The sequence below is a fragment of the Anolis sagrei genome, chromosome 2 (assembly GCF_037176765.1).
Source record: "Anolis sagrei isolate rAnoSag1 chromosome 2, rAnoSag1.mat, whole genome shotgun sequence".
Lineage (NCBI taxonomy): Eukaryota > Metazoa > Chordata > Lepidosauria > Squamata > Dactyloidae > Anolis > Anolis sagrei.
In genome coordinates, this window is record NC_090022.1 from 127579797 (window position 1) to 127605952 (window position 26156).

Sequence of the window (26156 nt, forward strand, 5' to 3'; positions counted from 1 at the left end):
GCACATTAAGAGCTTTGTTTTACACAGTTTTGTGGGACGGATGCCGCAATCTGAACTGCATGAAATGGCCAGAATAGATGGGGCCTCAGGTCCACCACCATCACAACCATGGAAGGAGGGCAAGAGAGGGTCCGCTGGGTGGCTGCCCCAGGCTGGAAGTCCCTCCCCAGGGAAACCAAAATGGTCCCCTCCCTGTTCATCCAGACATCATCACCATCATTTACTGTATTTATATACCACCTTTTTAACCCCTGGTGGGACTCAAGGCGGTTTACAACATACTAATTACAAAAATTCAATGAGAACATGCAATACACAAATAAATCATAATAACTAATAACTATATAGAACCATGCTTTTGATAAAACTGCAAGATTTTAAGAACAGGGTTGGAAGTGTAGACTTGTTTCTGTTGGGATTGTTTTCAACGGCTTTTCCACTCATTTGATCATTGCAAGTTAACTGGATTGTTTTGATCATGAGAACTAGATTAACTCTATTTTAAATGTTTACCTTTTGTAGGCTTTTAACTGTATTGCTTTTAAAGCGGTGAGCTGCTTTGGGTTCCAGCACCGAGAAAAAAAGAGTAGGGTATAAACAAGCACAAGAATACCCCCGAGGTCCCTTCCACACAGCCCTAAATCCCAGAATATCAATGCAGAAAAGCCCACGATATCTGCTTTGAACTGGGTTATCCACACAGCCCTATACCCCAGTTCACAGCAGAAAATGTGGGATTTTCTGCCTTCATATTCAGGGATACAGGGCAGTGTGGAAGGGCCCTGAGTTAAAGCAGGGGGTGCCCCAGACATTTCCCCATCAGGAAGGACTCCCTCCAGCTTCACCATATTCTTGGTTGCGCGCGCACGCCGGTGGATCTTGTCTCTGTATTGGAAGGGGGGGGGCACTCCCAAGGCCTCTCCCGTGATTCATAAAAAGCTCCCCCTTAAAAACAGGCAAGGCTACGAGGCGGGCAGAGGAGTGTGTGTGTGTGTGTGGGGGGGGGGGGTCATGTTCTACTTCATCTTTTCCTTCTCTCCTCCCTCGCCCCCCATCCCTCCTCGCTCCGCCTGCCAACATGGTGGAGGCGTGCCTGCCTGGGGGGAAAGCCAGCACGCGCACAGACACGCGCGCGTCTGCTCCGGCTCGAGCTGCGGCTCCTTTGTGTGCGTGCGCGCGCGCGCTCCAGCCAGCCAGCCTGCCTTTTCTTCCTCCTCTCCCCTTCCCGGAGAAGCCATGAGGAGGGAGCGGAGAAGGAACATCCCAATCTCCTCCTCCTCTGTGCCCTCCCCACCGCCGTGTGTTTCAATGAGGAAGAGCTCAAGCTCGAGAGGCTGGGTTCCTTCGCGCACGCGCCCTTCCTGCTCCCTTGCCCGCCCGCTCGCTCTCTTCTGCGGCTCCATTCCACCCAACCCTCTCTCACCGCTCCTGCCCCCGCCCCTCCTCGGGGCAATTACCTGTCTGCACGCCCCGCCCCCACGCTGATTGACGGCCTGCGTCACGGGGGTGGAGAGTGTGAGGGAGGGAGGGAGGGAGGGGAGTGAGTGTCGGGTGGGGGCTGGAAGAGGCGGGCGCTCGCTCGCTCGCACCTGGAGCTCGCTGGAAGGAAAGAAGGAAGGAAGGGGGATGCGCTCGGCTGGGGCCGCCGCTGCTACCACCGCCACCGCCACCAGCTTGCTTTCGCGGAGCCCCTCCGCCTCGGAAGCCCCCGCGGGCCCACGCCAGCAACCTCAGCGCCCGGCGGAAGGGCCATGGTGGCCGCTGCCCCCGCTGCAGCCGCGGCCATGAGGAAGGGCTTCCTGGTGCCCGAGATCAAGCCTCTGGATCAGTACGACTTCGCCCGGGCGCGCAGCGCGGCTGGCCTGGCCTGGGTGCTGGCCAAGGGATACGGGGGCGCAGGTAGGCAGGCAGGCAGGCAACGGGGAAGAGGGAGGGGGAGGCCAGGCTGGGCTTGGGCTGGCGCCGCGTCCCTTTCTTTCCCTTCCTGATCCCTGAGCTGGGAGGCGAGGCAGGAACCCCTTCTCTTCCCTTCCCCTCCCCTCCTTGGCGCTGGGCTTGGCTTGGGAGCCGCATTCCCTCCCCCTCTCTCTGCGGGCTTCCCTCGCGCTTGGCGCCCAGGGATGCCCTCGACCCGCTTCGTGCAGCAGCAAGAGGAGGAGGAGGAGGAGGAGGAGGAAGAAGGCCCGGGGGGGGGGGCTGCCTGGCAACTCCCCTCCCGCCCCTGGCCCCCCGCGGCGCCAACAATGGGCTTGGCTCCGTCAGCGGCGCCTCCCCGCCCCTCCTCCTCCTCCTCCTCACACCTCTCCCCGCTTTCCCCCAACTGGGATGGCCGAGAAGGGCTACCAGGTGCCTCTTGGCTTAGCCACGGTTGGCAGTACCGGGATGGCTGTGGTCTGCCTTAGTCATCATCTCTGCAGCGCCTTTCTTAAGCCTTATTTTATGCCTGCCTTATTTCCCTCCCCTCCGCCCCCCCCCCCCCTTTCAGCGACTCTCATCTCTCCCTGGCTTTGTCTTGGCTTTTGTTATAATGTCAGCTCTATTATGACTAGGATGCTGCTAGGTGAGATCAGAGGCTCCTCATCCCTGCTTCGCTGATGTCCACTTGGGTCCCCGATGATGATGGCCGAAGGTGTTGTCATCGAAAGTGCTGCCCCACCCTCCTCCACGGCCTTGGCAGATGCTAGGAACAGGATGTTCATACTAATATGTTTACCTTTGTTCAGAGACAGCAGGGACACAAGCATGGCCCTAGCTGCTAAGCTCCCTTCTTTCCCTTAGAAGCAAACCCCAAGATGGGAGGCAGGAAGCTGTGTGCCAGGATGCCATGCGAGGGCTTGATCTTGCCTTGGCGCTGCCAAAAGGCCACTTTCATCCTTGCCTGGGTGCTCTTCAGCCCCCCCCCCCCCCCCCAGTGATGCCAGGCCCAGGAGCACCGTGCACCTTGGCAACCCTGCTCTTGAGCCTCTCTTCCCTTTGTCTCTGCCAGGCCTGGAATTAATGTCCTATGAGGATTTGCGGATTGCCTTTGCTCCCATGCATGATGGAGGCAGGGAAAGGAGGGGTGGCAGACATGTTTGCGGTAGCTTTGTAGACATGGGTGTTGTCTTCCCTGTCTGGTGTCCCTGCTGACCCAGGTCTTGCCTGCTTGGGTGCATCCACACTCTGCTGCCCAAAGGATGGTGACCAGGCCCCTGTGCTCCATATTCTTTCCAGGGCCCGTCCACACAGCCCTATATCCCAGAATATCTGCTTTGAACTGGGTTGTCTTCAGTCCACACTCAGATAATGTGGCATTTTCTGCCTTGATAGTCTGGGATATAGGGCTGTGTGGAAGGGCCCCCAGTCATACTGCTCATAGTGCTGCTGCATAACAGACAGCCATGTGTGGATGTAGAGAGTGGCAAAGGGTTGATACTAGGCATGGTTACCATTATGAACTGCCCATCTCTCTGTGTTGAAGTGGAGGACTCAGACAACGATAGAGCACTTGTTGTTTCTCAAAGCATAAGGGGTTACATGTATAAAGGCTTTCATCAGGCAAGGCAAACTACCAGGTAGAGTTCACAGGCCTCCTTCTCTCTCTGTGTGTATTTGTGTTTGTGTGGAGAGCATTCCTCTGAGACTGCTGACCTGGAAGTAACATAATAGGGTTTGAAGCTTGCTGGGCTGCAAGCCAGCCTGAGAGCTTGGAACAGGGGGATGGCTTGTGAAGTTAAGGGACAATGAACAACTCTTCTTCCTGCCCCATTTCCAGTCTTTTTCTGATCAGAAGCCCTTTCCTCACCACTGCTAAAACATGACTCTGCCACTATAGTGAAATGCAACAGCTGTTCAGTGAAACAACAGAAAAGAAGAAATGGAGTAAACTGGTCGATACTGAAAGTGCACTTTGCCTTTGCTGTGGACTCCCAAGGGTGTAGTTGAGTGTCCAGTTCCTTCCTTGGAAATTAGTGCAAATATGTGATCTGGTCAAATCAAAGGAGAACAGGTTCCTCTTGTCCTTGCCCTTCTGTGTCACACTGATGACACACAAACAGTATTCTGTGATGGAAGGGAGGGAGCCTTGTCATTTGCCTTGGACGGAGGCCAGCATGAGTAGCCCTGTTGAGCTGGTGCTGGGTTTAAAGTCCAGTCAAGTGTGGAGATATTTGCCTGCAAGGCCCACCATAGCTTTGGACTGGAGCGTTAATACCCTTTTTGAGCCTAAAAAATATCTGTTCCTGTACCAGTAAAGTGCACCTGCTACTATTAAGTACCGTTTCGGAAATAAATGGCTGGAGTTGTGGTGAAGAGGAGTCATCAATAGGTCCTAAACTGGGGATTTTGCAGTATTAGTAAAGATACAGAGTGGAAACCATTGATAATAAGTGTGAAACGCACAGAAAGGGTTTAAGTATAAAATAATTGAAGTATACTAAATATTTTCACATTTTTTTGTTATTTTGAAACATGGTTACTGTCCTTGCTGGTCATACCATTGTTTCTGATTAAATTATTAGAAGCCGAGTGGCACTTTGCTTTACTGGGTACACACTACTGCTGACCTTTTTCTTCTTCCACCAGAAGTATTTACTTACTGAAAGTTAAAAATTAAAGAAAGGGGCATGCTACATCCTTGGAGATGTGGCTTGTCTCTGTCAGCTCAGCTTGTGGCTATAGGCTTCAACACTAATGCTGGGCAATGAGGGCTGGGCCATTTGGTTTATGTGTCCACTGTCCAACAACTGGAGCCTTCCGTGTAACTGGATCAGGAAACTAGTAACATTTTGAAAGTGTTTCTGGTCTAACCTTTTGTGTGGGTGCAAGTATGATTACTTACTAATAATTATGTGTATTGTAAGTGAATCCCGAAGTTAATCCTCTATGTGAATTGGATCCCCTGTGGTTTTGGGTAGTCTCAGCCCTTAAGGGTTTGTAGCACAGGGTTGACCAGGAAGTGAGGGACTGGACCAATAGCTCCTGGTCTGGAGTAAGTGCTCAAGCCTGCTACTTTGTCAGGGGTGCATCTACACAGCAGAATTAATGCTGTTTGACAACACTATAACTGTCATAGCTCAATGCGATAGAATCTTGAGGAGTTGTAATTTGGTGAGGCACCAGCCCTCTTCAGCAGGGATCATTAAAGCCTTATAAAACTATAACTCCCATGATTCCATAGCATTGAATCATGGCAGTTGAAGTCACTGTTTCAGTGTCTCTGTTCTATGGGTTGAACAGTCATGGCAATTTAGGCACCTTACCTCAAGTGTGAAGTGTTTACTCCATCAAAAATATCAGAATAAAGCAATTATCTTGACAAAGTGGATCTCAATTTTGGTTCTTAGGGTACTTCAAGTCCCAGAACTCCCATCCAGCTTTGCCACCTGTCAGGAATTCTGGGAGCTAAAGCCCAAAACACCTGAAAACCAAATGTTGGGAACCAATGTTTTAACAGAACAGACAGCCTATTGTTTAGTGCAGAATCACTATCTGTGATATTACCAATCTGACAAAGGGGTAGTCAGGATAAAAGCCTGCCCACATGCACTGTTTGAACTTCAGGGAGATGAGGAAAAGACTGGATGAAAATATAATGAACATGTTGTCTTGCCTCCTTTTCAACAAATTGAACATGATTGCCTTCATCAGTAATTCTGTATATTACATTTTGCTATCTCTGCAGTACATTCCTCTAATCTTGCCTTTGCTATGTTTCCTACATGGTAATCTCTAAGATTACCCAGTGCTATAATGGCGTGCTTTTACTTTTAACTTGTGGCTTCCTTCCAGTAATGACAATAGCATTAACTATCAGCTCTTTCTTGACTTACAGTGATGACAAAAAATCTAAAAAATCTAAAGCCCCCTTTAATGCCTCTAGCAGTTAGCCAGTTACTTGATAGACTTTTATTTTAGTTCAGTAATTTTCTGACTCCGTTCCAGTTGCATGCATACAGCTGCATGGGATGTACATCCACATCAACATCAAAAGCCATATATCAATATGGCCTCTAGTGATGTTTTATTGCTAGCACTTCAGTGCTCCAATTTGTAATTGACATTCATTTGAATTCTACCCTCCGTGGTGTACCAAATCTCAGAACATTTGTGTTACCTAAAACAGGGATGGAGTATGTGTATCCCTTCAGTTATTGTTGTAGTTCAAGTCCCATATCACAATTACTGACTATTCAGGCTAGGGCTGATGGGAGTTGTAGTGCAGTAATATCTGTAGGGCCACATTTTTGCCCATCAGTGCTTACTAAGCTGAAGATATTTTGTAATTTATTTTGTAATTTCAGTGATTAATGAAAATAATGACTTATGCTGCCCCTTATTATTAACCTGATAGGAATATTACATTCTGCTATAATAGTGGTTCTCAACCTCTGGGTCCCCAGGTGTTTTGGCCTACAACTCCGAGAAATCCCAGTCAGTTTACCAGCTGTTAGGATTTCTGGGAGTTGAAGGCCAAAACATCTGGGGATACAGGGATTGAGAACCACTGTAGGATGCCCATTGGGTATGTTGGTAGATAGATGCAGTTAGAGTACCAGATTGAGGATAGCTGGTGTGGAATATTTGAATAGAAGATAAACATACAGCACAGTATAATGCTGTGTTACTCTCTGAAAATCCAGTTGGGTTGCTGCCGATTCCCTTGATTTTGTTTAGATGCTTTTGATTTTTTTTAAGAAGTTGAATGTGACCCAGCAATATTTTATAAGTAGAAATGAAGCCTCTAATTCTTGGGCCCTTCTATGTTCTTCTGCTAAATATAGAAATAATGTATTCCTTTTTTCTAGTATGTTAGAACCTTATCTGTTTTTTAAGATTTGCATTTTTAGTTTCTCCGGTATTTTACGGTATTGTTTGTAAAGCCATGGATACAGATTTGTAGCCAGATTTTCTCTTAACCTCATGGCTGCATTGCTATGTCTTGGATCTAATTAAATGGCAAGAACTATTGTTGGTAAGGAAGATGAGGCAGAGTGAGTACTAAGCAGTTTTGCTTTCTTGTGAGAAAGAAATGTGCGACCTCCCACCGCCCCCTTAATCCTCAATCCTTTGTGGTGAAGTATGATTCTTCTCCGTAACTATGAAGTTGTGACTTGGATTCCATGTCCTGGATGCCTCATCTGATCTCATGCATGTCTTGGTGGGGTATGCCCTGCTATTCTCAGGTTCACACACAATGGGTTGAATCCCCAGTTGAGTACTAGCAAGGCTAACTGAAATAGTGTCACTGTCGTTATAGATAGCAGTGGACCTGTCTGTTTTCTTTAATGCTTTTCTGAGATCTTCTTTGGTCCATTCCACACAGCTTAATCAAGTCCCATATTTTCTGCTTTGAACTGGACTGCTTTGAACAGTGTGGACTCAGATAATCTAGTTCAAAGCAGATATTGTGCAATTTTCAGCCTTGATATTCTGGGTTATATGGCTGTGTGGAAAAGCCCTTAGACTTTCTAACTCATCCAATGACTACCTACTACCAAAAATGAGAATCCAAGAAGTAGATCTTATGGTCATGTGCAAAGATATTAGTCAATAGTCATCCAACACCTTAGATAGGTGTTGGTGACTATTGACTAATATCTTTGCACATGACCATAAGATCTACTTCTTGGATTCTCATTTTTGGTAGTAGGTAGTCATTGGATGAGTAGTACACTTTTGTAAAAGACTCATCTGTTGCTTTATCTATCTTGGCTTAGAGTAGGGATTGGCAGGTCTCCTTCAGTATCTTAAGTATTATGTAATCCTGACTCTCCTGCATGGTCTTGAGTATGTACCTCTGTGTGCAACCCTGGCTATGGATTGCCCCACTGGTATCCTCCTATATTAGACCTAGCAGAATGCCGATACTCATTGTACAGCACTTTCCATCTGACCCTTAGATTGGAATGATCCAGAGATCATAAATAGGGGGAAAGGTTCTGAACCGAGAGGTTTGTAGTTTTCTTTCCTTTCAGGTAGCAATTGGCATAGGTACTCTTCCTTTCCTTTTTCATTTCATGCTTCCTCGCCCTTTGTACTTCAAATGCTTTGGGCTGTATCTCCCATCAGTGCCACCCAAAAAGATCAATGGTAAGGCACTGTGGGAATTATAATCCAAAATTTATGAAGGGACAGTAGTTCTCCAGTCCTGTTGTAGACTTCACAAAATATTATTTTCCTCATGGGATTCTGTGAAGAAGAAGAAGAAAACAGAAGTGGCCAAAACTATCAGAGGATAGGGCAACTCTCCTGTGAAAAATGTTGCAAACTTTGGAATGACCTTATTTAGCAGGGAGGGAAGGCGTATATAGTGGGAATTGATGTCAGGTGTCTACAGTTATGCTTTGTGTTTTGAAAGGGGATAGGGAAAAATGTTTATCCTTTTATCCCATGCTAGAAACTTATGTCATCCACTAAAGCTGCGTGGTGGAAGACAGAATCCAGTCTGGAATTTACTGTCATGGAATGTGGGAATTTCTAGCAATGTAGGAGGCTTTGAAAGGTATTTGAGAAATGTATATGGGGAATAAGGTTATCCCAAACAATTAGAGGGGATAAGTGCCTGTATGCCCTTGAAAACCAATTACTGGAGAACAACACTGAAATGGGCTTTTGCTATTATGTCCATCCTGTGGACATTTTTTGGGCACCTGATTCTTGATAAGATTAGGATTGTGTTTTCTTAAATACTTAAAGAATCGAGGGTTCTGTATATAGTCTTCCTTTGCCTTGCTGTTATCTTGCAATTGACAAACCTTTGGACTTCATAAGGTTGCTGCTGTAACAAGGGTGGGAACTGTCTGGCACTCCAGATATAACCCAGCTGCAATTGCCAGCATTCTTTTTTCTCCTTAGGACTGCTGGGAATTGCAATTCAAAATTACTTGGCGGGCTGCAGGATTTCCATCCTTGCCCTATAGGCATCTTTTTGTGTCCTTCCTTTTTGCTTGGCTGAGGCCCTGCTGTCCAGCCTGAGCAGTGACCTTGGCGGTCCGGGAGGGAGGGGGAGGGGGAGGTGACCGCTGCCCTGCTTGTTTTTCTCTCTAATCCGGCTGCTTGGCTAAGACTCCCACATGTGATTTTTCAAAACAGTTTCCTGGCTTCAGTCAAACCTCTTAGCCTAGGATTCTCAACCACAGTTGGATGATGATTGGAAACAAACACATTTTTGAGCTGCAGATTTAATAATTTTTAATGCAAGGTTTCCCTGAGAGCTGAAAACCTTTTCAAGGATTTTTCCAGCATAAAAATGTTGGGAATGATTGTATTAGCAATGAGGCTTGTATTCTCATCTCTGTTGCATAAAATACTGACCTCTGTTTAACCATACTTTGGCACCTTGTATGAAAATGACTAGCTGTGAATTTCCCAGATGAATCGCAGGAAGAGTGGTTTCAGTCCTCAAGCCGTGGGGTATCGTATATTCCGGCAAATAAGACAACTGGGCGTATAAGACGACCCCCAACTTTTCCAGTTAAAATATAGAGTTTGGGATATGCTCACCGTATAAGACTACCCCTATTCCAACACACATCAAATAAAAAATTTAAAAGCATCAGATTTGATTTCAATATGGTAATTTTTCCTATTACTGTACCTCCTTCTCTGCCTCTCAGATCTCGCACATGCTTCACTGCAGTCTTCAGGAGCGAGATCTGAAAGGCAAAGGAGGAGGCACGGTAATAGGATACAAGGGCAGACCAGACAGGTAAAAGAGTTGTGTTTTTCTGGGCCCAGAGCCACTCTATCTCTTTTTTCCATACCCTGGGCGCCCCGGACGCCTGCAGCTTGCTCCGCCCTTCACTTACACCTTCCCGGTGAGGCGCCCCTTCACCTCACCACCAGGACTGCATTAAGTCCACGAATCCTGATGAATGGATTTTCTTCTACCATACTTGTACAGTGTTGCCCCTAATGCTTTCATACAGTTGCTGCATACGGCAGGGACGTGGCCACTGCCATTTTTGATCTCCCCCACAATATGCAGCAACCACAGATTATCCAATTTGGATTGGAAGTTTCAGCACCCGCTCTATAAGACGGCTCTCAGCGTATAAGACTACTCCCACATATAAGGCTACTCAAGCGTATAAGACGACTCCCGCGTATAAGACGACTCCTGACTTTTGAGAAGATTTTCTTGGGTTAAAAAGTAGTCTTATATGCCAGGATATATGTTATTTCCCATATCAGTAGGATGTGAAAGTTAAAGTATTTCTCTGCTGCCTTGCACTCCCGTCCCTCAATACTCTTATTTGACGTGACCAGTAGTTATCTTAAAAATATGACCCTTCTTTTGGGCCTCAGTAAATATAGGCTCCATCTCCACAGACAGGCAGTCAACTGTGAATCTAAAGTAGGCCAAACTTCTTCAAACTTTAAGTGGGGGGAGTTTGTTCAAGGGAGAGATTTAACCTTGCTGTGTTTTCCTGAGGTCTGTAAGGTGGTACATGCATTGGAGGGGATCTCTCCAGTAGGCACAATATCACATGAAATTCTGAGAGAGGAGAGCATGTTCTTATTTGAAACCCTGGGTAAGAGAGCATCTGAATGGTATTTTTAATCACTGAAAAGGCAAGGAGTTTTTTGTAGCACAAATAGAGATGTTGCAGTGTTAAAAAACAAACAGGATACTCAGGAGAGGGAGACCCAAGAGATTTTAGCCTGCCACGCTACTTACAAGACAGTAGAGGTATTCAAAGATCCAGTTCCCGTGTCCATTCTAAAAGGGTCCACTTAAATAACCCAGAGTTCCATGTCCTACCCTTCTCCCTCTGACAGAGTCCTGCTGGTGTAAGTTACCATCCTTTCTGTTGATCTGTTTGGGCTATGAGGCATCCTTTCCATTGAACACAGGACCCCATGGCCTAGGGCTCTAGAGAGAGAGTATTCACCTTGCCTCTTCCCTCCCCAATCAATTCTGTGGTTGTGATGGCAAGGAGACGGATCCATATTTGTGTACTTCCTGGCGACTGCAGGTTTTGTCTCTTTCCCTCTCAGGTAGCCAAATGCTGTGTTTTGCTTATCTGAGTTTCTGCTTGTTCAAGCCTCTCTTTCCTGCCATTGACTAAGATATGTCAGTATTAGGTTTTGTTTCACTAGTCTGGCTGCTGGATGAGTGATTTAGAAAAGACCTGGGAAACTTGAGTTCCTCCAATTGTTTTGGGATTCCTAATTCCTATAATCTTCTTTATCTTAGACCTTATTGGTTAGCGCTTATGGGATGCAAAGTCCAAAGTTTCTGGGGGTCAACATTTCCACACCTTTGCTTTAGAGCAGGGGTTTGAACCTTTAAAGCTGAGGGCCAGTTCATGGTCCCTCAGACTGTTGGGGGGCCAGCCTATAGTCTGAAAGAAAAAAAACCCAATGAATGAATTCCTATGCACACTCCATATGTTTTATTTATAGTGCAAAAAACAACAACAACAACAAACAAATGAAAGAACCATACAATATTTATAATGAAACACAATTTTAACCAACATAAACTTACCAGTATTTCAGTGGGAAGTGCGGGTCTGCTTTTGGCTGATGAGATAAAGGTAAAGGTTCCCCCTGACATTAAGTCTAGTTGTCTCTGACTCTGGGGGTTGGTACTCATCTCCATTTCTAAGCCGAAGAGCCGGCGTTGTCCTTAGGTGCCTCCGAGGTCATGTGGCCAGCATAACTGCATGGAGTGCCGTTTTTTCCTGCAGAAGCGGTACATATTGATCTTCTCACATTTGCATGTTTTCGAACTGCTAGGTTGGCAGAAGCTGGGGCTAAAAGCGGAAGCTCACTCCACTCCCTGGATTCAAACTACTGACCTTTCAGCCAACAAGTTCAGCAGCATAGCAGTTTAACCCGCTGTACCATCAGGGGCTCCGGTGGCTGATGAGATAGTTGAGTTAATTACTATTGTTGTTGTGTGCTTCAAAGTCATTTCAGACTTAGGGCGACCCTAAGTCTAAAGTTTAAAATGTGAGACCGAGTAAACCTTGGAGGGATGCATCCGGACCCTTGCTTTAGAGGAAGAACCCTCTGCTGGAAAACTGGAATCCTAATAGCATGCTTGAGTGATAACGGGAAGAAAGTTTTATATTACTCAGTTGAAGTCATCTCAGGCCACAGTACTTACACCCTGGGGCTGCTGTTGCACGTTTGGACCTGTTTCCCTGGGAGGTGTGCTAAGCTGAAGTTACAGGTTTTGCCTTCACTCTTTTGGCTTAGTTCCTTGGATGTTTATATCACACGTGGCTTGGAACAAGCCCCTATAATCTCAGGCACTGGCAGACTTGCCGAGGCTTAAGGATGATCCATGATGGGTTGGAGAAGCTGTTGCTTTGTCAGGAGGATGGAACGTTGTTCCTTGGCTTATCTTCTTCCTAGTCATCTCAGCCTGGATAGCCATGCCTATGTGGCACTCAACCAGCTCCTTCTTGCTTGAGTTGCCTCATAACAAATAATTACCTGTCCTGGTGCCCTAGCAAACTGTTCACTTATCTCAGAATTGCCATTCAGCACTTCAGGGCACATCTTCATGCTTAAGTCATGACTTAACATGGATTAGTAACTGCTCAAGGTGTTTTAACCACAATTGTCTTTGCTACCTTAGGTCCAAATTATGCACTGACTTCAAAATGGATGGTGATAGCTCAGCAAACCTTTTAGAATAGAATCAACTGCTCCCAATGGTGGTAGCTGTGAGTAAAAAATAGCAGGATGGAGGGAGCTACCCAGATCTTTTGCCTGATTGTTGCTTCCCACTCCAAATCTCTACTTATCACCCAACGTTTCCTTCTTCTGTGGGGTGATGGTGTTCTAGTCAATAATTTTTAATGCAAATATGACCAACTGATAGAGGAAACATTTTTTTTCCTTTCTGTGATCCTGAGGGAAATCCTGTATGAGAAGTTAGTGTAGGAAAGGGGAATCCCCTCTATTGGCACTATGTGTACTTTGGTTCTGAGAAACACACACTTCTTCCAAAGACCAGATAGAAAAATTGGAGAAGAACAGTGCTGGGCAGGGAAAAGGCCAAGTGCACTTGCTTTATTGCTTCTCTGCATCTCATAATCAGCTACTTGTTCCAGAAGATCTATCTGACTAACTACCCTTATTGTCCATGCTGTATAAGTAGGTCGTTCAGGACTGAACTTAAACTGTGCAGCGTACATGTTTAAGGTTTATTTTTGAAACCTGTTTCTCTATTCTTACCAGTCCTATGTTTGTTCCCATGATCACAAATGCAGATTAGAATGAAATTAGCATTGAGTTAGTAGAAAACCTCCCATGTGGTACCCCACTTTTAAATGAACCTCATCTTTGGAGTAGTCTTAAGTCATCAGTTGAATTAACTCTTCAAATTAATCTTGCAGTTTTAGGGAGGACAGCAGTGCCTGCAGGATTATTGCAGGTGAGCTGAAGTTGAGAGCTCAAACTTCTTTTCCCAGGCCTGGGAGTTCCCCTTCTCTCTGAAACATGCTGAGGTTGACTTTCAAAAGGTATTCACTTTGTAATGTGGCGTGCCCTCCTGTGGTGATGTTTTCTGAAGGGATCAGCAAAATTCCTTTTTTTATTAAATTTTCAACCTGCATTTCCCCCAAAACCTGCAGGGCCCAAAGCTGTGTGTAATGATGGAATTTGAATGCAATATTCCTGCTTCTTGGCAGGGGGTTGGACTGGATGGCCCATGAGGTCTCTTCCAACTCTTTGATTCTATGATTCTATGAATTCCACTGCCTCTCACAGTATTTCAAACATTTTTGTATCCTTTATATTTATAATTTTTAAAACATTTTAATTGCTTTTTAATTGTTTGTTTTTATGCATTAGCCTCATTTTAATTTGTATTGTACCATGTTGTTATAAGCCACCTTGAAATAAAGAAATAAAGAAAATACATTATTATTATTATTATTATTATTATTATTATTATTATTGGTTAGTGGGCTAAAGACTACCTCTAGGAGCTTATATCAAGGTGCTGCCAAGTATCATCTTGCTATACATTGAGTATTAAATGCCATACCAGCTAGTTGTTGACAGGGGAGAGTGACTGTTGTGGATCTTACCGTTGGAATAGCCTGTTTTTTCTATTCTATGTACCTTGTTTAGATTTTTTTGTCAGATGCTCAGAGAGTTGAGTTGACTGCCTTCTGGCATTATGGCTGACTTAAAGAAAATCACATTTTTGCCAGGAGGAAGCAAGTTGGAATGAGACAGTGGCAGAGAAGAGGTACTTCTCTGAGGTCCAGGCTATTTGGCTGACTGCATCCCCTTATATGAACCTGCCCAGGCCCTGAGATCTTCAGGAGAGGTCTTTCTCTTGGTCCCACCTCCATCTCAGGTTCGGTTGATGGGAACGAGAGGATGGGCCTTTTTTCTAGGTAGCTGCCCCTTGACTCTGGAACTCCCTTCTTCCCAGGGAAACCAGAACGGCCCCCTCCCTGCTGTCCTTCTGGAGGCAGGCTAAAACCTTTTTATGTAGACAGGCTTTAAAAGATGGTTTTAAAGATCAATTCAGAAGGTGTTGTGGTTTTTAACTTTGAATTTGATTTAATGATCTTTAACTGGGAATTTTAACATACTGCTCATATTTAATCCTGTTTTAATGTTCAGATATTTGTATATTTTAAATGGTTATACTGATGCTTTTATGTTAAGCCGCTTTGAGTCCCCTTTGGGGGAGATAAATGTAACAACAACAACAACAACACCTCCTCGGATTGCTACTGTCCTGCTTGCAAGCAAACCATATAATCTGCTCTGTTTATTTACTGGTTAAGTTACAATTATTCCCTCTCCGCCGCCCCCCTGAACTCTAGGCAATGTTGTTGGCTATTCAGATCTCCATGTTTGTAAGCTGCCTTGCCCCCCTTGTCAGAAAAAAAGGCAGGATATAAATCAAATAAAAAAAATTATCTCCACAAGCATGATATTAGTCAGGCCAAGAGAGAGATATGCCTACGGCCACCAAGTGATTTTGGGACTCATAGACCTTAATCTCTAAAGTCAAAGTTCAAAACTCCAAACCACCAAATCTTACTGTCTTCTCCTACTTTTCATGGGGAAAAAAACAGACTTGGGTGCCAATTGTCATTTTTCTCATGTTCTAAAAGGAAGGTGTGAGTATTCCTGATTGGTATTGGGAAGGGGGAAAAGAACTCATGCTTATTTTATGCTCATGCAATTCTCCTAGACAGAAAGTAGGACAAGGATCGTATCTTGTGTGGCTCTGCAGGTGATGAGACTTCTCATCAGGCACCCAGACCCTTCTGTTGCAGCATTTCTGTAAGTGTAGGACAGTGGTTCTCAACCTGTGGGTCTCCAGGTGTTTTGACCTACAACTCCCAGAAATCCCAGCCAGTTTACCAGCTGTTCAGATTTCTGGGAGTTGAAAGCCAAAACATCTGGGGACCCACAGGTTGAGAACCACTGGTGGGCCAAGCTTGAGATCTTTTTCTCTTGGGTTTTTGGGCAGCATCAGTGGTAATTTCTACCTAATGTGTAGAAATTAGGTACCCTCCTCGCTTGCTGTATGTTTGATTTGTTGAAAGTTAATTCCTTAAAAGGTCCTGGAGGATTCATAATGCTGAGCCTTGCTTTGGGCTCAGCACTTCTCTTGACAATATTCCTCCTTCACCATCTGTGCTCATGTGATCAGACTTGTCTATTGTATTTCCAAAGTTCCTGCAGTGGACATTATTTAGTTTTGCATATGGAGCACATTGCCACCCTTTTAAAATTTCCAGTGTCTTCCTAATTGGGAGTATGGACATCCCTTCCTGTCTTGTATGTAGGAAGGGAATGACTGTTTCCTCCTCACTCAGCTTTTGACGGCTTTAAGAGGATCCAGTAAAAGCAGCAGTGTAAACACCGTTGCCACATATGTTTGCACATAGATACATTATAATCATGTATCTCCAAATGGCTGGGGCCTGACACTAGTTTATTTGCCATTATGACTAATCCGGCATGGATAAAGGGAAGAAGACAAAGCTGGGAAAAGCTCACTTTGGAACTTGGCCACCTCAAGGGAGCTCTTCTTTCAGAAGGCCTTCGGAGTCATATATGAAAGACCAAGAGAAAAAAATTCCCTCTTATGGCAAACCTGGACTAAAGAAAGGAAACTGTTCACACTGTTGTTCTTACCCTAGAGAAGAACACACATTTCTCCAGGATTGAAGAGTCCATGCTAAGGCACAAGTATCTATTGGAATGTCCAATCTTCAAGGGTTAGCTGCACTTCCAGCCCTGGGATATGAGTTTGATTTGATACACTAGGACTTTAGTAAGAGTTAACTTCTGTCAGCTCGTATTAAATTAAATGAGGTTGGGTTCAGGGCAAGGCTTTGGCAGCAGTTCTACACCAAGACCTTTCCTGTTTGGCCTGCTGAGTTAAATAAATTGGACTGCTGGCAGGATTTAGCTTCCTGAGCTCAGGTGGGTGGACTACAGACTTGCTAGATCAACGGGCTTCTCTTACTTCAACCCTGAGGCCCAGCAGGTAGAACAGGGAGGAGCAGCAGAATAAGCTTGCAGCTGAGGAACAGGCTTCTGAATGCATGTCTAGTCCATGAATTTCTTTTAATATCAAAGTTGTGTAACCTTTCTTTATTAAATAATAAGTCCAAAACCATGCCAATTTCCTTTGAATCAGTGAGATTTATCAGTAAATTCCAGTCTATCTTTTATCCACTTTTGACCTGAGCCAGTTTACATAGACCATCTTTTTTCTGTTACATCTGGAATGGGAGAAGAAGGGGCTGTTATAAGGGCAGAGAACAAAGAGCAGTGTGTAGAAGGTCTCTAAATAGGACACACGTTCTGCCTTCCAAAGGTCCAGCACTAACTACTGCACCATATCATCTTTTCTTTTTAAAAAGAGAGGGTAAATTAGTTTGGAAAATCTTGAAGGCAGCATTGTTAGTTTGCCTCATTGACTTTGGTGACTATGTAGAGCAGGGGTCCTCAAACGTTTTAAACTGGGGGCCAGTTCACTGTCCCTCAGACCATTGGAGAGCCAGATTATAGGGTTTTTTTAAAAAAAAATCAATAAAAAAATTCTTATGCACATTGCACATGTCTTATTTTGCTGTGTGGAAGGGCCCTTAGAGGGGGTTCTTTCTAGCCCTCTTTAGGCAGTAATTCCAGGAGCAGAGAATGGGAAATCTTCCTATTTCTAGTCTGAACAAGTTGAAGAGCCGGCGTTGTCCATAGACACCTCCAAGGTCATGTGGCAGGCATGACTGCATGGAGCGCCAGGGCAGCCTCCCTTGGCTGGCTCACACTGCCCATCGGGCCTGACGGATAGCGTGAGTCAGCCAAGGGAGGGGCACTGTGTGGGGGGGGCACTCCTCCTCCGCGGGCTGGATAAGTGCCCTTGGCGAGTTGGAAGTGGCCCGCGGGCCGTAGTTTGGGGACCCCTGATGTAGAGCAATGTGCCCACCATCTTGGTTATAGCGAGGGGAGGGGAGTCACAAGAATATATTTCTAGCCACATAATTTTTGAGATATTGTTGATGCTGGTTGTGGAAGAGGGAGAAACACAATGTATAATATTCATCTTGGAATTGGCATTTCTGCACAAAATCTGGGCATTCCGTGGCATGCTTGCCTCAGCAAGGATCTGTCTAATTATGCTGTTAGTATGAAGGAGCTTCATCTCAGTCTAGCCCTGAGGCAGCTGTTGTTTTCTGTCTGCTCTGTCTAAATTTCTCAGTTATATCTGGCTGAGATGGTACGTGGGAGCTGTAGTATTTGTAAGGTAAGTGTAGCAGGCTCCAACCCCCAACAATGAACACCCTGTGGACTTGCAAAGGTGGGTGTGATGGGCTCTCAGCCAGGGTGGGTGGACGGGTTTGTTTGGACTTGGAGCCATGGGGCGGGAAGGAGCTAGAGCTGTAGCCACAAGTCTGGTCTCGTGCAGTTGTGGTTGTGATCAGGTGATGCTGAATCAGCTGGTGAAGCCGCACCACCTGTTTCCCTTGCACCCTCCTTCCTCCTCACCCTCTCTCTCAGGAATGTCCTGGCCCTCCCAGCCAACTCACTGGCATGAGCTGACACGTAGACCTTGAATCTCGTGGCCTTGCCTTTTGAGGAAATGGGCCGCCATAGAGCATGCATGTGAGCCTTGGCAGTACCTTTACCTCCCCTCTCCTTTCCCCACTATTTGCAGCCCACATGTCAGAGATCTGATGGGAAAGGACTGTTGTTCACCTGCCCCCAAGCAAAAGAAGTTTTTTATTCCTGAGCCTGTGGGAGGGCCAGCTCTCACAAATACCCATTTCTTGTCAAAACAAATGGTGAAATTCAGAAGCACTGTCTCCTTATCTAAATTTTCTCCTTGAAAGTCAGGGGATTGGGCACAGGACCCCTACCACCTTTCCTCCATCCTCCTTTGAGCAAATGAATGTCAGATTCTGGATCCCGTTTTCTCTTGGAGCAGGGCTGAGGGAGAACTACTTTTGGACAACATCCCTCATAAGTTTGCAACCAACGTGTTAGTTGCTTTTTGGGAGCTGTAGTCAAAGTAATTTTTCCAGGCTTTGACTGGTCAGACAGGCCTGAAGCATATCAATCATGTTGCCAGGGTAGTTAATTAAGGTCTTTCTCTGGTGGCTGGATGCCAACTTGGGCAGTAGTATCCCTAAGCTGTCAGTTTGTGTGTACCATACTGATGTTTATGTTGGAGTACCACCACCCTAATTAATTAATGAACTTCGAGCGTACTCTTGTGGGGCTTTGCTTTTGGCTTCTGCCCCACGTATCTGTAACACCTCTTGAAGTATTCCTTTTTAATCGAATGCCCCACCATATAGCCCTACAGGTGGGACTAGTTGGTCTTAGTACCCTCTGAGCTATGTCTCTGTTAGCCTTCATCCTTCCTTCATCCTGGAGGAGAAACGTGCTAAATAGGGCAGAATTTCTGGAGATGAAGGTAAAAGAATAGGGGAACCCTCCATCTCTTTATTGTAGGTATTGCCAAATCCTTTGGAATGGATATGTTATGCCACTATGTGTTTTCCTGTATACTTGTGATGCCACTATCCCTGTATGTGGAAGGAAAGCAGGGATTGGCCCCTTGGATGTCTCTCTGTGCCCAGAGTGGACAACTGTCAAGGAAGAGGGACACTTGCCATGATTCTCTTATGACAAATCCTGACAAGTCATGTTATGTTATTGCCAATTCTGGAATCTGACAGAAATACGGTAAATATTTGGATTATGGGAATAATAGGGCCCAAGCTGCCATAAAGTTTTAATGGCTGTTTCTGTGCTTTCTGATTTTTTGTCTCAAATTATGTATAAACATCTTCATGCTTTTTGAACCTTTGTGGGGCTCTAGGGAATACACAAAAGGTTCTCAGGAATAGACCGTGATCTACAGGATGCATGTGCCATACTTTTGATCTGCTTTAGGATCCCAACTGGGGATATCCAGCAGCAACTCATGGCAGTCAAGGCTCTGACCATGTAGAGTCCGTCTGGTGAAAGAGTACATGCTCAGGAGCCCTTTCACATTAGAAAGTTATAGGACTTTTATACCATTTTAATTGCCATGGTAATATCCTATGGAATCCTGGGATTTGTAGTTTAATGAGGTAGCAGATCTGTCTGGCTGAGAATTCTAAACTACAAATCCCAGAATTCCATAGGACATTTTGGAGCTATTTATTTATTTATTTATTTATTTTAACATACAGGTATATGTGCAACTAAAGACAAACTATGATACACAGTAAGGTAAAGGTTTTCCCTTGACATTAAGTCTAGTCATGTCTGACTCTGGGTGGTGGTGCTCATCTCCATTTTTTAAGCTGAAAAGCCAGCGTTGTCTGTAGACACTTCCAAGGTCATATGGCTAGCATGACTGCATGGAGTGCTGTTACCTTTCCATCGGAGCAGTACCTATTGATCTACTCACATTTGCTTGTTTTCGAGCTGCTAGGTTGGCAGATGCTAGGGCTAACAGCAGGAGCTCACCCCGCTCCCCGGATTCGAACCGCCGAACTTTCAGTCAGCAAGCTTAGCAGCTCAGCAGTTTAACCTGCTGTGCCACTGGGGGCATAATACACAATACTAAACACCAATTAACTAAATCATCGAATGCTAACTAGACCTCACTATAACTCTGACCCCTCCAAATCCAAGCAGTAATGAAATAAGAAAAAAAATAGAAAGGAAAAGTATATTTTTCTACAATTATAGATTCAAATAAGTAATCGTAGTAGAGTTGCTATTGCCCACAACCACAGATTATTACATTGCTAACTTTCTTATTTTAAAAGTGCACAAATTATTGGTTTGGTTTATCATTTAAAACCCATGTTAGTTTGGCAATTTGAGCTAACTCGGCAACTTAACAGTCCATTCTTGTGTCATCAGTGCTTGGGTTCATTTCCAAGTCTGAGCACACAAGGATCTTGCTGCTGTTATCATATATTGGAGAAATGGTATTTACATATGTACCAGCCAGTTCTTAATCCGTAACACCCAACAAAAACATCTCAAATCTATCTTTATAATTTTTGAATTAACATGGAAATCTTAGGTTTGCTTTCCTACAAGTCCACCACATATTGAAAAAGGAGTCCTTATCTCGACAGTTCCAGCATTTATTTGAAACACTCTTGATAGCTAACACCTGCACGTCATTTTATACATGTTTTCTTTTTCATTACTAGACAAAGTGACATTTCTATTTTTAATCTACATTTCCTCTATATATCCTTTTGATTTTTGTGTCCAAAATCTGGTGCCAATCTTATCATACAATCTTTTGCTGGTTTATCTTTGTCTCTAGTTTCGCAAGTTATTTATACACTTTTAAAATTGCCATCAACCTTACACAATTCTGAATGAAACTCATTTTCTTCAAACTGTATTGCTAAATCTCTTCTGCCCTGATTAAGACTATCCTTAAGTTGCATGTAAGCAAACAATTAAAATATTTTCCTTCCTTGAGCAGCTGCTCTTGAGCTGTCTTTTCAAGCTATAGAACATCACAATAGAACAACTGTTTCTGATTTTGAACTTATTCTTTCCTTTAAAGAAGTTTCCTGCTAATATGCTTCTGGAACATGGCCATACAGCCCAGAAAACTCACAACAGCCCTTCTATGAGTTTGGCATAAATAGAGACTTTTTTCCCCTAAGTTACCATTCTAAGCTGAAAAGCCAGTGTTGTCTGTAGACACTTCCAAGATCATGGTATCTTAGGAAAAAAGTCCCTTCTTTATTTATGCCAAACTCATAGAAGGGCTGTTGTGAGTTTTCTGGGCTGTATGGCCATGTTCTGGAAGCATTCTCACCTGACGTTTCGCCTGCATCTATGGCAGGCATCCTCAGAGGTTGTGAGGTCTGTTGGAAACTAGGAAAATGTCCTGTGGAATGTCCAGGGTGGGAGAAAGAACTCGTCTGTTCGAGGTAGGTGTGAATGTTTCAATTGGCCACCTTGATTAGCATTTAATGGCCTAGCAGTTTCAAGGTCTGGCTTCTTACTGCCTGGGGAAATCCTTTCAAGGAAGAAACCATGAAAATGAACAAAACACTCAAAAACAAGGGAATTCCAGACAAGAAAAAACCAGGGGCAGCTAATCACCTCATAACCAGGGGCAGCTAATCATTAAGAAGCCAGACCTTGAAATTGCTGGGCCATTAAATGCTAATCAAGGTAGCCAATTGAAACATTCACACTTCCCTCGAACAGACTTTTTTCTCCCCCCCCCCACCCCCCTGGAGATTCCACAGATATATAAACCTCCTTTTCCTAGTTTCCAACAGACCTTACAACCTCCGAGGATGCCTGCCACAGATGCAGGTGAAACATCAGGAGAGAATGCTTCTGGAACATGGCCATACGGCCCAGAAAAAATCACAACAACCCAGTGATTCTGGCCATGATAGCCTTCGAAAATTCATAGAAGGGCCTTTCTAATACAGTAAATTCCCAATTATCCAACATCTGTGGGATTGGTAGGTGCCAGATAAATGTAGTTTCTGGTTGCTTGAGAGCCACTATTAAAGATAAGCCTAACTATACCCCATACCATATCATATCATAATTTCTGTATTGACTTGATATTAATATTGAACTATAGTAATTAAAAGCAAATAAAGACAAAGACAAACTTATTTCCACTAAAATTGTTTTATTAATTTAAATAATTAATTCTTTGATTTTTTGTCACTTGCTTGAGAGGTCCAGTTGCTTGAGTTCCAATTAATTGAGAGTCTATTGTACAATGCTTTTTAAATTCAGCATAAGCTTTAACTTTATCCTACCAAAATTAATTGTGCCACGCAAATCCTAAATCATGACCTCCAAGTTCCAAGAATCTCTCACCTTTAAACAAAATCATTTCGTACAGCCACACAAAACAATGGCCTCACAATATTGGGAAATCCCAGATCTCCCCTCTCTTTAGCGTCATACAATCTTTTCCATTTTATTCTCAGTTTCTTTGCCAAAATTCCCATGGGATGTTGTGGCCAAATGACATCATAACACTGTTTAGTAACTGTATACTGTGACCCAGATTCCTGAGATTTTCTCTCTCCTAAGATTAGTCTCATATAGACAGACAACTAATAGATTATGAAAAGAATATTAATTCGTATTGCATCAGCATATCTTTCTGGTTAAGTGTTCAGGTGCCTTCAAATAACCTTCTTGTTGGTATGTGAAAGAAGCATCTGGAACAGATCACTTTGTCACAACACATTTGTGAATACTGAAAATGGTTGAATGTTAAAATAGGTGTGTTCATCATAGCGTATCAAGTGGCATGTGTAGCTACAACAGCATGGCAGATTCCAACTTAGAGGGCCAAACTTCCCTGTAATGCATTTCTCTGCTCATGTCAGGGCTTTCCATTCTTGCTTGTCTACCCAGTTGTGTGTTTACATGGCCCTGCTGTTTTGGGGGACCTACCTATCATGTATTCATTTCCACAGTGTTCCAAGTAACTGTTTTGGACAGTGTGAGAGAACCAGAATTATGGCTAGTTTTCCTGACAGATTTGTTGCCAGCCCTGAAGTGGGAAATGTCAACCAGGCCAGCAGAGCACCCTTATTATACAGCTGCTGTGCCTTTTTGCAAATGCCCATTCCCAGATGGCCTTCTCTTGACAGCTTCCCAGCTGCTGCCATTGTTGCTACAGTACTGGGAAGAAAAGGCCAAGTGAGCCAGACAGCAGCAAATTTGTAGCATTACCTCTCCTGGCATTGGGTTATTTTTCATTGCAAGTATGTCTACTCTTCTTCCAAGGAGAGCAGGCAGGATTGTATGTTGGGCATCTCATTTTATTCACGCGGTACTCTTACGGCTTGAGATTAGACTGGTTGACATGCCTACTGAGTTCCATGGCCGAGTGGGGGTTTGTACCTGTGCTTCCAGCATTGAAAGCCAGTGTTCTGATCAATGGCTTGAAACAGAGATAATGACTAAAAAGCAATTGAGAAAGCTCTGGAATTTCCTATGTTAAAGACCTGGCTTGACTAGATGTGATATGTCTGAGAAGCTGAATGGACACAAGGAATAGTATAAATGTTTTATCTCCCTTTTAACAGAGCATGTCCCAGCTGAGTTACGTGAACCCTTCTACACAGACCAGTATGAACAGGAGCACATGAAACCTCCCCTCATCCGCCTCTTGCTTTCATCTGATATCTACTGCCGTGCCTGGCGCCAGGTCTTGCCCCCGGGCCCCGATGGCAACCCATCTCCCAAGGATAACGCTGCTTTGCTGCAACTTTTGACCCGTCGTGGCTTGGTGCCCACCTTCCAAGACAAGCCTGTAAAGGAAGCAGACCTACATCACAAACCAATCAGGCTGGTAAGTCTGCAAACAGAAAAACAAGAGACGTTCTTCAGGTTGCTCAAAAGATTATTGTTTATTGAAGAACACAGAGTAGTTGTTTGAAAATAGTTGTGGTGTGGAAAAAGAAAGGGCAGGTTGTTTTGTCAACATCCCTACCCTCCATTTTTAAATGAGAGGGAGATGCATCCAAGGAGTAAGAAAGGACAACAACATAAAATAATTTGTCTCATAGACAAAGCATTTAGAATAATTTATGGTATCGGACAGTTAGTGCGCTGAATGTATCTTTGTAATGTTTTCAAAATTATCAGCTAAAGCAGCAATAAAACTGAGGGCACAGTAACATCTTTCTTGGAATTACAGGGGTAGGTCCCTCCTAAATTTATTATAGGACCCTGGGGAATAATGCATGCGGGATCAAAAAGCTGGTGTCTTCCAGACATTTTGGACTATGACTTCACAAACATCAGTCCACATTGTCCAAAGGTCAAGAATAGCAGGAGTTCTGTTCTTGAGGACAACATGTTTTCTACTTTCTTGGGTGAAAGACATTGTCTCTTCAAAAATTCTGAGTTCTCTAGAAGTGGGATGAGCAACTTTAAGAAATTTAGGGGAGGCCTCACTAGTCTTCCTGAAAGCCTCTGATTTTTTAAAAACTCAGTAACGTCTGTAGTCTCCTCTGGGGTTGTTGGGGAATAGGGAAGCAATTTTGTAAAATTACCATGCTGTTTTAGAATTGGTGGCTTTTAAAAAAAAACTAGTTTCTAGTCCTTTGAGGACCCCATTTCAGGGGGAAGAACAGCTTTAAGAAAAACACATAAAATAAAAACATGCACTTATCAAGTCCCTTGTGCAGGTGCCAAAAAGCCCCAAGAGGGCTTATGCATGACACATAGGCTGCATCTGCCCACCTCTTCTCTAGAGCTACGTTCTGTGTATTTGGCCTTCCCACGATTACAACCAGCTCTACTTAACACTGTTCTAAAACCTAGCCTACAAAATCCAAATGTTTAAGCTATGAAAATATGGGAGCATCTTTCTCCTCTTCGAGTTGCTGGTTCTGGTAGGTCTATCATGCAGGTTGCAATAATAGTGAGGTTTCTGTCAACAGAGAAGTGTTGGTTGTCCCAATGTTGTGAATTGGGAGAAAGAAGTTTTCTTATGTAATGTTTCTTCTCTCCATCTCTTCTGCCGTGGAATTTTGTAAGAGCTATAGTTGATGAGGAGGATCAAAATCTAAAACCCTTCTTTCTGATTTTTGTGTAGGTATGACATTTGTCAGGAGTGTAGCGGACAAGAAGGGGATTGGTGGATGCCCTAAGGGCGATACTGTAGTGCCCAAACCTTCTGTCTTACTTGTCTCTAGCTTCTCTTAATAGTAGGAGTGCCATGTGGCGCCGCAGGTTCAGGGTTGGGCTTTTACAAGTTTTAAGATCCCAGCCACCCCGTGGGAACCCTGTTCCCTCATTTTCTCTTTCTCTCTTTCTCTCTCTCTGTGGGAAGGGCCTGGGGTGTGGTTGAAGTCACCCCAAGAATAGCTTTTCCCAGGGCTTTATATTATCTGTCAGGAGAGACTGGAGTCTGCTTCTGCTCTGTTGATGCACCGAGATGTTCTGAGGAGGTGGAATGATGTGTGCTACGTGTCACATGTCATCTGTTACCAGGACTGTGCCAGTTGTTGTAAACTTGTTCACAGTTGAAAAGAGATGAGACTTCTACCCAGTGGTCCCCAAACACCAGAAAAATTCAAGCTTACTTTCACTTTCATGGCAGGATTGTAGTTCCTCGTGGATCGGGGAGGTTAAAACAAGAGCATGACTTGTGCTGAAGATTTCTTAATACACCCTGTGCTTCATTTTACCTTGCTGCCATTGTTACTTTAAAGCAGGGGCAAACGAAAGGGCTGCATATCCTTCTGTCTTTAGAAATATTCATATACCAGGCCGGGGGGGGGGGGGGGGGGGGCTGTTTTCTTTTCTCACAATTACAATTCCATCACATCTGTGTTGAGTGCAGGCAGGTAGCAGACTGTAAGTGGAGTGGCATGGAAAAGGTTGAGTTCTTTGGGCAGGAATTCACAAGGCAATAAACAGGAAGAAGGGATGCAGGTATATTTGAGTGACAAGTTGGTGCGTTAGCGGCTGGAATTCCTTCATTCTCCTCTATGAAAAACAGAAACTTTGAGGTTAAAGTCCAAAATAACACAGCAACATCGCTGAAGCAGTGAATTTCCTGCTGTGATGAGGTCTGGTTCAGAAAGTGCCACATTAACCAGAGTTACATCTGCTTTCCTGAGGTCTTCCTGGCCTGTGCTGGGAATACTTAATGCACCTCATGTTGGGATTTCTGCTTTCAGTTCTCTGTAGTGCAG

The 26156-nt window shown here is 44.3% G+C and overlaps 1 protein-coding gene across 6 annotated transcripts in view; it reads left to right on the top strand.

Annotated features, from left to right (window-relative positions):
• The first annotated feature begins 1551 nt into the window (after positions 1-1551).
• Positions 1552-26156, top strand: part of CAMSAP3 (calmodulin regulated spectrin associated protein family member 3) — a 50597-nt gene continuing 25992 nt past the window's right edge. For all 6 annotated transcript variants that reach the window (XM_060764406.2, XM_060764407.2, XM_060764411.2 and 3 more), the window contains exons 1-2: positions 1552-1899; positions 23535-23800. In XM_060764406.2, coding sequence (XP_060620389.2) covers positions 1752-1899; positions 23535-23800 — 414 coding nt within the window. In that variant the 5' untranslated portion in view covers positions 1552-1751. The remainder of the gene's footprint in view (positions 1900-23534; positions 23801-26156) is intronic.